General features: G+C 36.9%; 2 protein-coding genes across 3 annotated transcripts in view; one reads left to right on the top strand and one right to left on the bottom strand.

The window, feature by feature from the left end:
- Positions 1-576: 576 nt before the first annotated feature.
- LOC118280615 (dual specificity protein phosphatase CDC14A) overlaps positions 577-19,717 on the top strand; it is a 46,186-nt gene continuing 27,045 nt past the window's right edge. The window contains exons 1-2 of one of the 2 annotated variants that reach the window (XM_035600819.2): positions 577-1,257; positions 13,852-14,030. In XM_035600819.2, the coding sequence (XP_035456712.2) occupies positions 13,985-14,030 (46 nt within the window). In that variant the 5' untranslated portion in view covers positions 577-1,257; positions 13,852-13,984. Of the gene's footprint in view, positions 1,258-13,851; positions 14,031-16,763; positions 16,948-19,717 lie in introns of those variants that run through there. The other variant, XM_035600817.2, reaches the window with a different exon arrangement.
- LOC126911600 (uncharacterized) lies at positions 8,352-12,291 on the bottom strand. The gene is made up of 3 exons (XM_050699530.1): positions 12,180-12,291; positions 8,779-11,399; positions 8,352-8,390 (listed from the first exon to the last, which is right to left on the bottom strand). Exons 1-3 carry the CDS (start codon positions 12,289-12,291, stop codon positions 8,352-8,354), a joined length of 2,772 nt encoding a protein of 923 aa, XP_050555487.1.

Raw genomic sequence — 19,717 nt, 5'->3', positions numbered from 1 at the left:
AGTTTAAGTGATCATTAAATGTCTCGGAGTGTGGCAGTTAATCTAGTTGGTACTTACTATTATTGATCAAAGCATATACATACATAGATTTTTGTGTAAAAGTGTGTACTATATCATTTGAATGCCTACCTAGTCTATCGCTTCGCTTACCGCCAGGCCAAGGGAGACTGTGGCTGAACGTTATCCTATTAACAATAAAACAAAAAAAGATAGGTACTTTTTTATACTTATTATGTAAGTAGGTATGAAAATTACTTTCTGCGCTGTGCACTAACGCTAGTGATCATATTTTGATGAAGCTTGTTCCTAAAGTAAAGTGAAGTAACTATAGACCGCTTATGTGAGTTTTATGATGTTAGTGCCATCTAGTGTTGATGTGTTACTTTTATAATGTTAGCGCCATCTAGTGTTGATGTGTTACTTTTATAATATTAGTGCCATCTAGTTTGTAAAATAAATACTAAAACCAGAGACAATTGGGTCTTTCATAATACCCCATCAAACTGATGAGAATATGATCTTGTATAGATGTCGCTAGTAACAATCGTCATTTGACAGTATATAACATTTTATTATCTGTGTAAAGTTGAAAACGAGTTTATTGTCTTCCGTTTTTGTTCCCAACGGCTCCGCCAGTGAATAAAATAAAATGAAACGTCACTCTCTAAATGGAGAGAACTGAATTGAATTAAATTGCATTCGGGCTGAACGTGAATTTGCGACCTTGTACCGCCTCAGCCAATCGCCTTGTGATCTGTTGTTACGGCCGGTGCTTCTGTTTACATCTTATCAACCGATTACACAGTGAATTCAGTCTTAGGAACGCCGCGGTTGTCGGCGTATGCTTATTAGAACTACAAAAATAGAATGCAAACGTCGTGTTGTGATGTGAAGGCTCCGTGGATTCGGTGCGAGTTGAGCTGACCTTCCATCTGAGTAAAGACATCGACCCACGCTGTCTAATAAAGAGACTCCTACGCGGCTCGACCACCGATACGAACTGCGTCGACTAAACAATACAATGAGCGAAATTATGAGAAATACTAACACTGTCGTGTTGCAAACTTAAGCTGTGGACGTTTAAAAATAAGTTAAAAGTGTTTATTTGTTGAAAATCTGTGCGAATCACACGTCTGCGTGAGTCAATGTGAAGGCGTGCGAATTGTGTTTGCTACCGAAACTACCGAATTCCGTCAACAACCAAGGCTACTGTGTACAAGGGTACAGAAACTTGCTGATCTTCAACTCTGCAAACTGGTGCGTATTACGTATTCTCATTTAATTTATCTTATTCGAATCTGATTGGATTGTCCTTAATTTTTTTTCTTCTAAGAAACTATTCCAATATGTTTACTATTAGAATACAAAAAATCTAATTAGTTTTCTATACATTTGAGAAGTTTGTTCTTGACATCCTCTGTAAATTTCAGTCATTAACATTTTAATATTGATTTATTTATTTGAATAGAACGGTACAAACCAATGACACTATTCAATACAATACAATTTACAAATGTCATCAAAGTAAGTAATTTAAGTACATACAAAATCTAGTTAAAATTACTTAGCCACAATGACCTTGGTTAGTTCAAGTTTTTATTATGGCTGTATGTTTTATTATCTTTGCCAAGAATACTTTATCAAAAGATAATAATACCTAACTGTTTTTTTTTTAAAACTTTGAACTTATTTGTATCTTTGATCATGGAATTTTAGTTTAGAATTATTTCTTAGGTACGGCTGATGTTTATTTGCAAAAATGGTTAATAAAAAATTAACCTTAATATTCATATTTGAAATTGCTACATTTTCATAAGAACTAGTGATTGAAAAAGTATATTCATATAGGTATTATGCTTTTAATAAGATATTATCTTCACAAGCAATTACTGACTATACAAAAATATATATTCTAAGTTTATATAAATAAAACAATCAGCAGAAAAATCAGCCTGTATTAATTAAGTAATAAAGTTTACATACATAACGTCACGCCTGTTATCCCCGAAGGGGTAGGCAGAGGTGCACATTATGGCAATAATTTTATTGTGAGTCCCATGTAATAGGTGGTGAGCCTATTGCCATATACCGGGCACATTTCCAGATGAAAAACCAAATAAAGCCCAGTGATACTTCGTAATAAAGTTTAACACATTAAGAATATCCTAAGATACTTTATAGGGATAATTGTTGTCTTTGACTGCATGGTTCATGCAGTGGCTGGGCAACTGAGCGCCGCATAACATGTTTATTTATATTTATTTATTTATAAAGCTTTTAATTTCATTAATTAGTACATTTAAGTTTAGTTAGTAATCTATATTAAATTCTATATTAATCTATATTAATCCTATATTAAATTAAATGGATCCCTTTTGGGTATAAGCCTCCTCCATTTTCTTCCACTGTTCCTTGTCTAGTCCGAGTCGCCACCAGCTTTTTCCTGCCACTTCAATGATGTCATCTACCCATCTTTTCTTAGGTCTTCCAACATTTCTCTTCCCTAATGGTCCTGTCCATAATGTTGTTTTTGAAGTCCACCTTTTGTCTTTGTATCTGGTAATGTGGCCTGCCCACTGCCATTTCAACTTTAAGGCGTGTTGACGCGCGTCTGTCACTTGTGTCTTTTTTCTAATTACTTCACTTCTTATTTTATCAAGTTTTTTAAATTTTAGCATACTTCTCTCCATAGCGCGTTGTGTTGTTGTGATTTTGTTTTTGATGTTGTTAGTGAAGGTCCACGTTTGGCATCCATATACTAAGCTAGGCAGAATGCATGTATCCATTACAATCTTTTTTAGAGCCATATTGTAATTGCCTTTCATAATTTCTTTTTGTGACCAAAAACTTTTCCAGGAGCAGTTTAGTCTTCTCTCTACCTCTTTTTCATTGTTGTCCTGGCTGAATGATATTTGTTTGCCAAGGTATATATATGCTTCGACATAGTCAATTTGGTTGTTGCTGTCTATCCGTATTGTCTTTTTAGGGCCATTTGTCATCACTTTGGTTTTGCTTGTATTTAGTTGTAGTCCGACCTTATTGCTTTCTTTACTTAGGTTTTGAATCATCTGTTGTAGCTCTAAGGCTGACTTTGCAAAGATAACAATATCATCTGCGAACCTGAGGTGACTTAAATGTTTATCAGTTATCCATATACCTTGTTTACTCCAGCTGATGTTTTGGAATATATCCTCCAGGACTGCAATGAACAATTTTGGAGACAGAGGGTCTCCTTGCCTGACTCCTCTTTCTATAGATATCTTATCTCCCTTACTTTCTAGTTTTATTATGCTTGAGCTGTTTGTATATATATTTCTTAATATGGTTATATATTTTTCCTCCACATTGCAAGAGCGTAGTGCTTTCCATATGGAAGAATGTGATATGCTGTCGAAGGCTTTAGAGTAATCGATGAAGCCAAGATATAGGGGTTGGTTATACTCTTTAAATTTTTCAATAACTTGTTCTAGAGAATGTATATGGTCGATTGTAGAATATCCTGAGCGGAAACCTGCCTGTTCGATTGGCTGTTTGCTGTCAATCTTTTCTGAGATTCTTGACAGTATCACTGAAGCAAATAGTTTGTATGTGCTGGGAAGAAGGCTTATTGGCCTGTAATTCTCAATGTCTAGTGGGTTGCCTTTTTTGTAAAGAAGGACAATGTCTGATTCGCACCATTGGCGCGGTACAATACCAGCTTCTAATATTGTGTTGAAAAGTCTGGTCAGGAATGTAAGTAGTATTGGCGCACCTGTTTTCAGGGCTTCATTGCTGATTCCGTCTGGACCTGGGCTTTTCTCATTTTTTAGTTTCTTTATGTGATTTAAAACTTCTCTATCTAGTATTGGTTGTAGTTCTCTATTTTCTTGTTTCTCTGTGATTATTGTTTCTTCTTGATCATTGGCTTCTGGAGATCTTGTGTATAGTATTTTGTAGAATTGTGTGGCCCGTTCAAGGACTTCTTTTCTTGTGTTTGTATGTCCTTGTTCTGGTTGATCTTTCTTCAGTGCTTGTATCCAGTCTTTGTGTGTGTTTAATTTTTTGTTTGCTCTCTTAGTGCTTCTGTATTGTGTGATATTTGCCTCTATGATTTTCCTTCTGTAGTTGTTATAGTCTTCTCGGATTGATTTGCTTGTTTTTTTAAATATGTCTTTGAGTTCGTCTTTTATTTGTTTCGTTTTAGTATTGGTGCGTATCAATTCTGACCGTCTATTGATTAGTTGCAGGGTATTTTCACTCAAGATATCAGAAGTTTTCCTTGTTTTCTTATTTTCTTCTTTGATTTTGAGACTAGTGGTAATAATTTCTTCTATTTTATTGTAGTAGGCTTGGACCTCGTTTGTTGTTTGCAAGAATGGTAAATACTTTGTTGTGTTTTCATGTAGGTTTTCTAAGTAATTGGAAATTTCTTTGTCTGTTGTTGGTGGTTTTGGTAGGGTTTTAAAAGCTTTTCTGCTTTTTTTCGGTTTTGATATTTTTATTGAAACTCTCAATAACCGGTGGTCTGACGGGAACTTAACTTTACTTAGTACTTCGAAGTTTGTTATATTATTTGGTTGGTTACTTAGTATAAAGTCTATTTCGTTCTTAGTTTTAGAGTCTGACGATATCCATGTCCATCTTCGGGTTGAGCTTTTCTTGAAATAAGTGTTTATTATTGACAGCCTATACTCATTAGCATACTGGATTAGTTTTTCTCCTCTTTTGTTTCGTTTCCCATATCCATATTTTCCCATTATTAGTTTTTCGTGTACTTCAGGTTCTCCTATTCTTGTGTTAAAGTCTCCAAGTACCATTACTGTTTTGTCTGATAAGTCGTGTGTTTTCTGTAAGTCGTTGTAGAATTTATCAATTTCCTCTTCTGATGACTGTTCAGTGGGAGCATAGACTTGTATTAAAGATATAGGATCTTCTGAAAATTTCATTCGTAGTAGTGCAACTCGTTCTGATATTCCGGTGAAATTAAGGATATTTGATTTATATTTTTTCTTTATCAGGAAGCCAACTCCATGTAATCCGATTGTTTCTCCAACATAGCAGAAAATATGTTCATCATATTCCTCGATTTTGTTTCCTATTCTTCTCACTTCTGCGAGACCCAGCACATCATAATTTATATTTTCTAGGGCATGCTGCAGTTCAAGCAAGCGAAAGTCGGAGGAAAGTGATCTTACATTATATGTGGCTATTTTGAGTGTGTCTAGTTTTATTTTGTTGCTTGGAGGGTTGCGGTCAAACGTCCCACGGGGACCAGCCGGGTTGGGCATAACATGTAGCAGGATTCAATTCCCTCACAGAGCAAGTTTGTGTGATCCACAAACTGTTGTTTCGGGTCTGGGTGTCAGGTGTATGTGAATTTTTATGTTTGTAAATGCAACCCACGATACTGGAATAAATCGAAGTATGAGGCAACTTTAAAAAAAAGAAAAAAAAAAACTGTCGGACAAGCCCACTAACAGTTTAAACTGAATCAATTTGCTGCCAGGAAACATTATTATACAACTGACCACTTGATTAGTAATTAGCTGATTGGATCACTTTCTAACCAATGGGCATTTAAGGAAAGCTAACTAGATTCCAATTGGAAATAAGTAGGTACTAAAAATAGCATTCTAGTTGCCATTCCATTTCTAGGTACTTTATAATAAGGAATGTGTACTATCTAGTCTGATGTTACTTAATATTGATGTATGCAACAAGAATGGTCACAATGTTACAGAATTTTGTTTAAATTGGTAAACCCTATCATACTATGCTTATAGTTACTGGCAATAGAACACTTAATTTGGTCTGGGAAATTCACTACCGGGTATTATCATTTATTATTTTCGCTTTTTCAGCCACGGTTATCACATTGCAGGGCAAAGGCCTCCCTACCGTCCCTACCCTACTACCGGGTATAATAATATTATATCGCTATCACTTTATTGTATAGGCAATAATATTGACTAAACCTTCAATTTCATTAATTTTAAGGTGTGTTACTTATTAACCTTTTGTAGCCAGTATAATAGATATCAATAGAAAATACATGGTCTCGCTTGAATCTGCAATCACATACTACTGGTTAAGCTGTACTAATACAAAAGGAGTACCTTTTTTTTATAATAACTATTGAGAGACATGAAATTAACTAAAAAAATGCTCGCTCAACTCACATACCTGAATATATTGAATAACCAATTTAGGCTGTGTAATGTCACTGCATCTATGTACACTGCTCATGATGAGTCCCTTTATGATTAGAAACTAGTAGAGCTTTTCTCAATATATGTATGTGAATAAACCATAGTTAACAGTAATAGCGTCTAACATCCCATACACAATTCTGGTGCCTCAATACTAAGTATTTAATAGTTATTATTTATTACATAGTCTAGCATCTGAGAACAGAGTTCCATTATATACCTTAGTAATAACTTTAGTATATAAGTATCGGTACATAAAACATGATGAGTAATATAACTATGTTTGGTCTGAGGTCAGCTCTAAAATTAAAAACATCTTACTTCATTTCTGTGGTAAATGTGGTATGCACCTGATTGCAATGGTTGCATATTGGTTTATTTTAATAGTTTCTATTGGTTTTTTGTGTTGTTGTTTATATTTTATTACTGTATGATCTGTCTCCTTGACTTCTCCCCGTGCAATCGGTTCAGGTCGTCACGGTGTCACGGGTTCGATTCCCGCGTCGGGCTAAAGAGATTATGGCATTTTGTTTCCTAGCTAAGCTACTAGGTGATCTGCTGACCTACTAATACACAAGACGGGGAAAATAAATAAAACCACCTCTGTGTACTGTTCTAAGCTGGTATATATTTTGGTCTTACAAATCAATTTTACCTTATAGTCTTACCGGTAACGAAACCATAGCTCGCTTTTAATTGCGGCAACGCCATCTATCGAGCTATGAGACAACTTTTTCAACAATAATATTTTTTTGACCTTAACAATAAGTATGATCTTGAACATACCGCCCACCAAGGACATTTAGTGGCGGAATGTCCTTCTTAACATTTGTCCTTAAACTAATAATAAAAGTAACTAATATAAAAATAGGTTTTGCACAGGTTTAACAAAAAGACAATTCATTAACGGGTAAAATTACAACTGTTTTCTTAACATTAAATAAACTTTGAAAACTTAATAGTAAACTTAAACAAAACTTGTGAACAAAGTAAGTAAAATCTTCAACAAAAACTATATAAAATAAACCTTACAACTAAACAAAAATGTTCATCACGCATAACAAGTTGAGATGATACAAAGCATGTAGTTATTAAAATACTATTTATCTGCTACTGGCAAAATACACAGTTTGTTAGTTGGCCTCTTAATAATGCTTGTTTTGGTTTTTAATGTGACAACACGAGTGACTTTATCATCCCCTGGATGCTTTTCGACTACACGTCCTAACATCCAACGACTTGGAGGTAGATCGTCCTCCTTAATTAGAACAACGTCTCCAACGTTTGGTTCAGGAACAATGAAAGACCATTTATATCTGTTCATTAGATTCGTAAGATATTCACTGGACCATCGCTTCCAAAAGGATTGCAGCATTCGCTGCACGAATTGCCACCTTGTTAGAGAACCTACTGAAACATTCTCGTAATTGTAATCCGGTACGGAAACAAACGGTTCTCCGATTAAAAAATGTCCCGGAGTTAAAGGCATAGATTCTCCTGGATCGTCTAAATGAATAACACTAATAGGCCGTGAATTCAAGCAAGCCTCGACCTGAGTAAGGAATGTACTGAGCTCTTCATATGTGAGAGTAGACTCGCCTATTACGCGCTTAATATGGTATTTTGTGGACTTCACCCCCGCTTCCCATAGACCGCCAAAATTGGGTGCATGAGGGGGAATGAAGTGCCATTCAGTGCCATTTGCTTCTAAATTTTCTGCAATGGATGATTGCAAAGTTGAAATTTGCTGAAGTTCCTTAGAAGCACCAACAAACGTGGTACCATTGTCGCTCCACAACTTTGAACAGTGGCCTCGTCGAGACACAAATCGTCTAAAGGCAGCCAAGAATGCCTGTGTGGTCATGTCACTGACTACTTCGAGATGAAGAGCGCGTGTAGACATACACACAAACAAACATATGTAGCCCTTGTACGATTTGTGTCCCCTACCTTTAGTGGTTCTAATATTTATTGGACCGGCGTAATCAACGCCACTGTGCAGGAACGGCCTTGCCGGAGAGCAGCGAATAGATGGAAGCGAACCCATCATTTGATTGCGAATAGTTGCTCTTTGTTTCGCACAAATGATGCACTTGCGAACGTATAGCTTCACCAGTTCTCTTACACCAATGATCCAATAAGCGGTTCGCAAATAATTTATCATTAATTGTGGACCTCCATGTAGAGTTCTACTATGAGCGTCTGCAATTAAGAGTAGGGTAAAATGTGACTTCTTGGGCAAGATTATGGGGTGCTTTATTAGTTCATCCAATGGAGCCTTATCTATTCGTCCTTGAACTTTCATAATGCCTTTGTCATCAAGGTAAGGACATAAGGATTTGAGTGTGCTATTTTTCAAAGGTAAGTCTGATTTATCATATAATTGTTTGTACTCTGTTGAAAACTCTTTCTTTTGTACTATCTTTATACAACATTCTAATGCTTCATGTATCTCTTTCTTTTGCAGGTAATGTTTGCTTCTGGTATCTCTGTTTAGGAATCGACGACAATATGCAACAACCCTTAATAATTTTGACAAAGAAGAAAATCTCTCAAGTAAGTCAAAATCATCTGATATAATAACTCCTACATGAGTCTTAATCGACTGTTCTAAATTGATCTCTAAATCTTTTGGTCTGATATAAATAATTTCCTTTTCTTTCAGAAACTGTGGTCCTGAAAACCACATTGTATTTTGCGTAAACAACCCTGGTGACAACCCTCGCGAGGCAACATCCGCTGGATTATCTTTAGTCGACACGTGGAACCACTGCGAAGCCGTCATTGTGGTTAAGATTTCGGATGTCCTATTGGCGACAAAGGTTTTCCATTTACTGGGGTGGCTGTTGATCCAGGCTAACACCACAGTAGAGTCTGTCCACGCTTTAACCTTATCCTTGGGTATATTCAACACCTCAGCAGTTTCCATCAATAGTTGTGACAGGAGAACTGCCCCACACAGCTCTAGGCGAGGAATGCTTACTTGTTTTATTGGTGCCACGCGAGTCTTTGCAGCCAACAATGACACCTTGACCTCTCCTACGTCTTTAGTTAGTCGCATGTATACTACAGCGGAATATGCTACCTTCGACGCGTCACAAAATCCATGGAGCTCTACGTCGGTTTCTATGGTTTTCCCCAGCCAACGAGGTATATGAACTTCTGTAAGTAATGTTAGCTCTTCCCGATAAGTACGCCATTCTTCAGTTAAATTTTTAGTAAGTGGTTCATCCCAACCGAGACCCGCGAGCCATAATTTTTGTATAAAGATTTTAGCTACAACTATTGTGGGCGCTAACCAACCCAATGGGTCGAATAATCTAGCTATATCAGAGATTACAGTTCTTTTTGTTGCAGGTGTATTCTGAAGCGGCGGAAGATGGACGGTGTACCGGAAGGAGTCATCATTACGATCCCAGGTAAGTCCCAAGATCTTCATAGTATTATCTAATTTCATTTCTAATTCCTTTTGATCTCTATCTTTAGCTTTACTCTCATTTTCTTCGTTGTTCTCTACTTTATATTCTATTGTATTAATTTGATCTAATAACTCTTTATTGTTAGTGCTCCACTTTTGAAGTTCGAATCCTCCTTTGGCTAAAAGTTCTTTCATTTGCTTGTAGATTTGGATGCCGGTAGTTACGTCATCGCATCCAGTCAGTAAATCATCCATATAGTAGCAACTTAGTACCTTTTCAGACACGAGAGGATATTCGTCGCCTTCGTCGTAAGCAATTTGATGGAGAGTTCTGACTGCCAGGTAAGGTGCCGACGCTGTTCCAAAAGTAACTGTTACGAGTTCATAGTCTTTGATCGACTCGTTAGGACTGCTCCGCCAGAGTATCCTTTGAAACATAGCATCCTCATCAGCCACTCTAATTTGACGATACATCTTAATTATATCTCCTACCAGTCCAATAGAGTGAGTTCTCCATCTCATAATTGTGTGCCTCAACTCCGCTTGTAGTGTTGGTCCAACCATCAAAGTATCATTTAAAGACACTCCTCTATTGTTCTTTTGGGATGCATTGAACACAACTCGAACCTTAGTAGTGGTTTTGTCTTCTCTTACGACGGCGTGATGGGGTAAATACACAGCTATTTCTTTTTTACTGTCATCTTGTTTCACAGGTCGCAGGTGCCCTAAACGTAAGTATTCTTCAATTACATCCGAGTACTTTTCCTTTAGCTCAGTGTTCTTTGCCAACCTTTTCTCTAATGATTTTAATCTGTTTTCAGCTATAGCGCGAGAATCACCTGCTGTGCACTGCGGATCCTTAACTCGGAATGGTAACCGGACTTCATATCTACCGTCTGCTCTTCTTTTAGTTGTGGCCTTGTAAAAGTCTTCACATTGTTGTTCTTCTGGCGAAAGAACCTTTTTTGTACTAGTCTGATCTTGAATTTCCCAAAACTGTTTAAGAATTTGATCTAAATTGAACTGAGCGTGAGCTACACTAACGCATGGTTGTGTGTAACTTGAACTATTGTTAATGTTTGACCTATGTACTACACCAGATAGAATCCATCCTAATGTGGTGTTCTGAGCAATTAAAGTAGCAGTTGGACTTTTGATTATGCCTGTTTTTATTATGCAACCATAAACATCTGCACCTAGTAAAATATCAATTTTACTAGGTTGATTGAACTGTGGGTCGGCCAACTGTAAGTTGGTGATATCGAGCCAGTTAAAAGTATTTTTATTTAAGGCTTGATCCGGTAAATATGAAGTAATTTTACTAATGACGTAAGCGTTGAAATTTAATTTAAAACCTGAATCTACCCTGGATTGAATAGTTATATTCACCATATATTTCGCTATAGTTGACTTCTGACCTAATCCTGACACCATTCCATGTATGGGAATTTTCTTAAGCCTTAAGAACTGCACTGTGTCCTCGGTCACAAAACAAGCCTGTGAACCTTGGTCCAACAGAGCTCTTACTACCTGATAGTTACCCGTCTTGGACTCCGCTTTTACTAGAGCAGTAGCTAGTAAAACTTGTCCAGGAACAGGAACCGTGTTGGTAGATATGCAAGAGACTACTGGAGCAGAACTAGTCGAAGGACTAGCTTCAACGACAGTAGGTTTTGATGCAGTATCTCTTTTGTTAGTACCGTCCAGATTTGGGTGCAGCAAGGAATGATGACGCTTATGGCAAAGTTTGCAAGTTGTTGGCTTCTTACAGTTTATTACCGTGTGATTACCTCCTAAACAATTAAAACAAATGTTGTGTTGCGCTACAAAATTACGTCTTTCCTCCAAGGGTTCCTTTGCAAATCTTTTACAAAAGCACAGTTTATGAGACTCGTTACAATACTCACAACGTATGCTACTTGAACTCACTACCATTGATTTAGCAACATGCGAATGATTATTCTGAGTTTGAAGATTTCTTTTTGGTTCTATAAATTCAAGAGCGCGGAATCGGTTCTCTAAAAACGTAGCAAATTCATCATAAGTAGGCAATTCATTGGAATCGTGATTACTAAGACTTAATTCCCATTGTTTCCGCGTTTCTGAATCGAGCTTAAAAGTAACTATGTGGATGATAATGACATCCCAAGTTGTCACATCTACCTTTAGATTTTTCAAACCGTTAAGACAGTCATTTGTTGTGTCTAACAACTCTTTTAAAGAAATCGCTGACTCAACATGCATACGTTTTAACCCGAAAAGACGTTTCAAAATGCAGTTAACTAAATACTTTTTATTGCTGTATCTTTTCTCTAATTGTGCCCAACACTGACTATAATTTGCTTCGGAAACCGGTGTTTGTCTCACAAGCTGTTCAGCCTCACCGCTAAGATGACTCTTTAAGTAGTGCATTTTCTGAACATTGTCTAAACTACTATTGTTATGCACGAGAGATACAAATAGGTCTCTAAAAGTTGTCCACTCAGAGTATTTGCCACTAAAATTTGGAATTGATATTTTTGGTAATTTTACAAAAGAGTTTGTACTTGATTTATTTGAGTTACTAGAAGTACCAGGTTCAGGAATAGTAGCCTTAGGAACATCATATTTAGCAAGCATAGACTTAATCAGACATGTGTATGTGATGTATGTGTCTTCTGTACTATCATATAATTCCGATAACATTTTAATCCCTTGCGTTTCATATTGTTCATGCAATTTAGTGTAATTAGTTACAAACAAATTCCAGTCCCGTTCTAATAACTCTCTTCTAGTTTGAATATAATCAACAGACAATCTTTCTTTAGGCGACTTTTTCAAATTAGTCAAGCCTCGATGAATAACATTTTGAAGTTCCTTTAAAAGATTAACTAACCCTTCCATTTTATTGACCAAAATAACAACTATCAAAGATAAACAATTAACTTGTGTAAATAAACACCTCTAATAAAATTTAATTAAACTTAACAAAACAATACTTTAATGAATTTTTCTAAGTGTAAAAATTTACTAAAAATTTTACAAGTGTTTGAACTTAATAATTTACTGGGACGGGAATCCGGCATAGACTCCTCGTTCCCTCGTTTTTTATAAAATTATTCTAAGTCTAACACGCACAAATTAATCTAAGACAAAATTAAGTTAAAATAAACTAAGTCTTTTCTTCATAGATCACAATCCGATAAATATTCTAAGTCCGAAACTTCTTTAGAATAAAGTTCAAAGTTGCTTGAAACTTTTTTGAAATATAACAATGAAAAGAGTACTCACAGTTGCACTTCACACTAACACTCTATGGTCCTGCAAGTGGCGCCCTCTGTGGCTGCCAGTGGAACTATGCGTACGTCCCCTGTGACGTCACGTGCCGGCTGCTTCTGCGTCACCTTGCTGTCTTCTAGTGGTGATGATCTGTGTGGCGCCCTCTGGTGGCCACTCGTTGAACTAATCCGCCAAAGCTGGCTCAGCTCACCGCCTATGCTGTGTGAAGCTGTCGCCGCTAGTGCGGAGGACTCGCGTACTTTTCTGTAGCGATCCACTACAAGTACGCGGAAAAGCGGCCCACGCGATGGCCGTTTTGAACTCAAAAAACTGTCCAAACGATCCGGCTCGTATAGGACCAATGTTTCCTAGCTAAGCTACTAGGTGATCTGCTGACCTACTAATACACAAGACGGGGAAAATAAATAAAACCACCTCTGTGTACTGTTCTAAGCTGGTATATATTTTGGTCTTACAAATCAATTTTACCTTATAGTCTTACCGGTAACGAAACCATAGCTCGCTTTTAATTGCGGCAACGCCATCTATCGAGCTATGAGACAACTTTTTCAACAATAATATTTTTTTGACCTTAACAATAAGTATGATCTTGAACACATTTTCTGAGTAAAATTACCATTATTCGCCTGGAGTCACGAAGTTCGGCGGTGTATCTATCCGTTCTATCTAACTGTTGGTCCTGCGGCTGACTACTCTCCAGTCTTGTCAGTCTGCCGTCCTATCAGGTTCAGAGAGTGAGGGAATTAAGAGTGCACATTTGTTTGCACAAATACTCGTGCATTATAATATCCCCTGCATAGTGGGCTAAATAGTTAAACTTGCCATCTGTCTTTTATCAATTTTTTTTAAACTATGACAAAATAAAAACATACTTGTCTTGTATTTTTTCCTTACCTAACTGACGGACCCCGTCATTATCCCTATTGTGAGTAACTCTTTATTCAATAATATATTTCTTTGTTGCAGAATGCGTTACAGTAACAGTCCAAAGATGGCGGCTAAACAGTTAAACGTCCAATAGGAAGGCATGTTCTAGTCGGGGTGTGCGGAATCTGTCAAAATAAGGAAGTCAGCAGGGCTGCTGTGCTACAAAGTGAGGATGGATAATAGTGACGTCATCATATCATCCACCGAGATTATAAAAGGTTAGTCGAAATATTTGTGCTTATGGTTTCTTTACGTCGATCGTCGTTTTGATTGGTCGACGTATGGCCGCTATATCGCCTGATGGTAAGGTATGGTTTCTTCTATGCCTTAACTAAAAGTCGTATTACAACTGAAAACTACGTTTTATGTGCAACGTTTCGCCTTTTATCCCCGACGGGGTAGGCAGAGCTGCACATTACGGCTCGTAATGCCGCTATACAATGTACACGCACTTTTCACCATGTGTTATAACTTATAAGTCCTATGTAATAGGGGGTGAGCCTTTTGCCATATAGTTACTGGGTACAATTCCAGACTCTGTGCTACTGCTGGGATTTTTTTTTTTGGAAAGCCGCTCTCGGGTTGGGCAATACTTTGCCCAACCCGAGAATCGATCCCGAGACACCTAGTCCGGCAGTCGCTCTTGTGAACATTCAATTAACGAGCAGTTTTTGAGACTGCCTCGTTGGTTAAAAATTACGTATTGTACGTTTTTTTAATTCCGAATACCTAATTATTTTAATCCCAAATTTAATTCACGGAACATAGAAAAGATTGATATGTAGGTAGTCCATTAGATACCTAAAGTAATTAGCAATTTTTCGACCGTTATTATAGTAATTAATAACAGTCGGAAAATGTACCACCATTTGCCAATCTCGTGGGAAAAGCTGACATGTCGTATACAAGCTTAATCCTGTGACACGTTGAAAAAATTGTAGCAGACTTGTAAAAAGTTTTGTTAATTAAACCAGTTAGCTTTAGTGTGAGAGGTATTGTCGCGAGCCGACTCCCACTTGACTCATTTAAATAATTGAATAACTAATAAATATTTATTTTGATACTTTTCGCTACCAAAAACAGCTGGGCCGACCATCTGGCCGAAGACGGTAGTTACCGAAGTGAATTCTCGTGTTTTTGTAGGTGTTTGTAGTCGGAACGTAGTGTCATCTGTCTTTGTAGATCCGATATTAGAGATTTTTATAAAGAAAACGTCTTTCTTTTGGTATTTAAAAGAGGTAAAGTTACACATATTCTTCAGTTGTGTTACAAGTGCCATGTATTTGAATTTGTTATCACATCGTACGCATTTCCAATTTCGCTGTTACTGACAATTTTGATAACCGGAACTCTAAAAACTTGACTTAAAAACGGACTCAGTTAAGCTAAGATATGTTTTTTTATATGGAAAGATGCTGATGGCTTCCCTACTATCGATACATCGCATACTCGAGCTGCGTATCTTCATAGCACATCTTACTCTCACAACTACGTAGCTTAGTATCAGTGGAAACGGTCACATAGTTTCAGCTTAGCTATTACATCTTCGTAGCATAGCTACATAGCACATCTCTGGTGGACACACCCTTATCCTCTTTACCGCCATTCGATCAACAATAACCCTAATATCTGAATCTACGAAACCACAAAAATAGTCGTTAATATTTCGCCATACAAATACCCAAGTGTTTATCATATCAAGCGCCCAAGGCATGAACAACAAAGCACAAATCCTCCCTAGAAACTAAATACTGTTACACTATTTTCGCTCTTAACAGTACATTAAGTAGCATTATCCGTAAGTCACAATTTCGCTTGTGGCAATTGCCAGGGTCGTTCACAAGGACATTGGCTGACCTTATGGCATATTAGCTTAAGTCCTTCCGAACGTTGGGTGGGCGATTCTTACAGGAATATTAACCTTTTAGTTTTGGGTGTTTCTTATTATTTCTGTTTCTTAATCTCCGTACAAAAATAGCTACATATATAGATAATATTATGTCTGTGAGACAATAATCAATAATATGTTTCGTATTTTCATATCTTAATCGAACTTTGTATCAGATTCTTTGTCTGAATGACCACCTATCGTTGGTGTTAGAAAGCTTTTTACTCAGAATCATTTAATGGTTACTTAAAACAATCTTTAGCCATTGGTTTAAGAACAAAATCGTTCTAAGGAATAGTTTACATACATTTGACATTTCATACATTTGACATTTCAAAAGTACCTAATTGAGGATTATTTGAAACAAATGCTTTGATAACCATTACACAGTCTTTCAACTGTAAACAATGATTGTTTGTAAATAACAAAATTTTGCTATCTAATGCCAATTTGATACGCGCCTATTGTTTATGTTATAAAGACGTGAACAAACGAAACGATAGAAAACAAATCTGCAGACTATATACATTCTGAGAAAACTACAGACTCATAATAAAACCATTTAAGTGTGAAAGAGCCATGCTTCGGCACGAATGGGCCCGCTTGCGTTTCGTTGTGTGATGAGTGAGGTTACCGGAGGCCCAATTACCCTTTTCCCAATTCTCCCAATAACCGATTCTCCAACAACCCTTAAATTCCTAACCCCCAAAGGGCCGGCAACGCACTTGTAACGCCTCTGGTGTTTCGGGTGTCCATGGGTGGCGGCGATTGCTTACCATCAGGTAATCCGTCCGCCCATTTACCGGCTTATTACATAAAAAAAACAGCGTCCTTTCACGCAGTTTTTAAAAACATAAAACATACTTTTAAAAACTCTTTAGTCATGTATGTAACCGCCCTAAGATAACGTATCGGCGGATAAGAAACGAGTATTAAATTATGAACTGATAATATGGACATGGCTAATCCGTCTTACGGACCAGTGGAAACAATGCTGATAATGCATATTCAGTATCGGTCAGGTTATTAACCGAGGTTGTCGTTGCCTTGACGCTTAAATACGCCATGTTTGGACGCCTAAAACGTAAAATATGTAGGCTCTAGACGCACTGGAATACTAGTGAACTGATCAGGACAATAAATTGTTTATTTGTGATGTGAAAAGTGTTCAAAAATGGTTTTCTTTCTGCCTCTTTGTAATACGGATGCTAGCAAATTTAAGATTTGCCAGTTTACTATTATTAAAGGTAAGCTTTGACGCCTCTAATTGTATTGTCTCCTTTTATTTTTTTGATCCAATGACTTCTCCCTCTTTGAGTGAGTGTCAGGGTCAGACTCTTACTGACTAAAAACCACCCGTTCCTTCTCCTGCTTTGAGCCGGAGCCCGGCTCTAACTCTGCTCTAATGGCCAATTGCATTGTCTCCCTTGGGTCCTGAAGTCCTTATCTCGAATATCTGCGGTTTATACACTAAAGAGTCTGCAAAATATTATATTAAATCCATTATCTCATCATGAATGATCACCAAAACTAATACCGTTTAGCCGGAAGGCGTCAAGCTTTAAATTCTCGTTGAAGGTCGGCCGTCGACGACTATCAATGTCATTGTCAGTCGAGCGTTTACGAATTACGCATTTTGAAAGTTTTTGACCAATACTTGTTACGTCGTAGCCCTTATAATAATAATCAATTTTTATTTGAATAGGCCCTTACCAGGGTCTTGCTTAACACTTCTTAACATTTTTGTCCCATTTAGAACCAAAATAGGTACTGTCATTATTACCATCCTGCAGCGAAGCAAAAGCGCTTCTGGTATTAAGAAAACATGCGTAAATTTCCTCGTAAACTACCCTTAAAGCTCACATCTTTGATGAACCTCTTATCCATTGTTTCGCTTAAGCTTATTACTTATCGAAGTACGCAGCAAAGTGTAGTGGGTGGAACGATTGGTCAGAATGACGTCGTCACGAGTTATTGCACATTACGCGTGATGATGCCGGCTCCGCCAAGTCTGACCTTCGCTGCTGATCAACCAGTTGTTTTACTACGTTTAAACTGGTCACTAATATGTTTCTATTGTTTTTGCGATGTAAACAAACGTTGGTACTCATGTTTTTGTCGAATAAAACTACGTAATATCATCTACTATGTCTCAGGAAGCTCAAACAGCGAGTCGGCTAAAGTATTATTATTAAGTTGTTTGATTCTGTAATTATAATGTAATGTTTGTGTGTAGGTTAAACTGCTTTACAATGTAATTGAATACAATAACGTAGGTACCAGTACAATTAGCACTGGTAAATTACATCTACATTGTCTTTAGAACACCAGGTGTTATCTATACTTACATACTAAAATGTAACGCTGAGTTTGTTTCTCTGTTTGTTTAAACGCGCTAATCGCCGGAACTGCTGGTCCGATTTGAAAAAATCTTTTTGAGTTGGATGGTCTATTTATCGAAGAAGGTTATAGGCTGTAAAACATCACGCTACGATCTATAGGAATAGAGTAGAGTGGGTGAAACCGCCCGGAAGTAGCTATATAAAATATAGGACTGTCCTTGGTATGTTTTCTGTGTGCAACCCGATCCATGGCTTTTAGCGAGTGGTGTCATGACTAACTTGTGAAATAATTTGATGGGGCTTTCTTCCCGTATTTTTCCTTTTATGAAAGGTAATATCTGTTTACATATAATTATTATGCATGTAGAGTGTCTTACCGCTGTACTCAGAGTAATTTAATGATTACTTAAACTATTCCTTAGTAACGATTTTGTATGGAAAACAATAGCTAAGGAATGGGTTAAGTAACCATTAAATCACTTGAGTAAGGCGGTTAGTTAAATAAAACATACCTATATGTTGTGTTTAGCAGCGATAAAAAGTAATTTAAATATGACTCGATCATTCCCTATCTTTTATAATCTCTCAGTTATCTAAACTGACACATATTAATATTTGTTTTTAATGTTTCATGCAAAAATTGTGTTGCCTGAGTGTTATTAACACAAATATAGATTGCGGCAATGCAGACATCATTATTGTAAAGGATTGTGACATCATTTCCTTCTTAAAATAATTAGGTACGTTTATTTTTAAATCGATGCCTAAAATATATCATGAATAAAACATAAGACCATGAACTTAAAATAATGTAAGTTATCAAAATTATGATCAATATGGCAACCTTGGGAAATGCCCCGAACTTAGATTTTTTCAGCCTTCAGAAATCAAGGATTCTTGATAACAATCTTGACTTCAACTCTAGAGAACACTGTTTACTTCAATTGATTAATTTAGTAGGTAGGTCTAGGTAGGTAAGTACTCGTGGTTTTACGGCTCTTCCTGGTATGTTTATAAGTCCAATTTTGATCAGAATCAACTGTACCCTGTACACTTAGTACGAGTTTGATTTCCGTTTAAAGTAATCGAAAAATTATCATTTGATCTCCTACTGAAATATCCCAATGATCCTTTGATCTGAAGATCAGAAAGAGATGTTTCTCTTTAGTGCAGGAAAAGTCTATCGATTGTGACCTGGCAGCAGCGCTCTCTTGGTCTCCAACCCGCTTGCCAAGCGTGGAGATTATTTCAAATCCTCGTATGTAAAAGAGATTCATAGTTCTGTGTTTCGGGTGTCCATGGGCAGCGGTGATTGCTTACCATTAGGTGATCCGTCTGCTCGTTTACCGGTTTATATCATAAAAAAAACAATCAAAGCTAGAGCTGTTGACAGTGAATAGTCTGTTGACTGTTAAATAATTACTAAACCTAAGTGCAATTGGAGTAGTAGCTATTATTGAGCCGCGAACACTTCACTAACATTTGGTACATAATATGACGTATTAGAACTACAGTTAGTAAATAAGTGTTGTAACAATAATTGAACGCACGTTTTCGAATAGTTAATAAAGTAGTTAACTACGTTTGTTAATACCGGTGTTTTACCAGTTAAATTGATTAGAACTTTGAGAAAATAATACTTTCAGTAATCAAACTGTATTAATATGTTCTTTGT

This window comes from Spodoptera frugiperda, chromosome 16 (assembly GCF_023101765.2).
Source record: "Spodoptera frugiperda isolate SF20-4 chromosome 16, AGI-APGP_CSIRO_Sfru_2.0, whole genome shotgun sequence".
In the NCBI taxonomy this organism is placed as follows: domain Eukaryota; kingdom Metazoa; phylum Arthropoda; class Insecta; order Lepidoptera; family Noctuidae; genus Spodoptera; species Spodoptera frugiperda.
The sequence above is the reverse complement of the archived record's forward strand: the minus strand, read 5'-3'. Positions and strand labels throughout refer to the sequence as shown.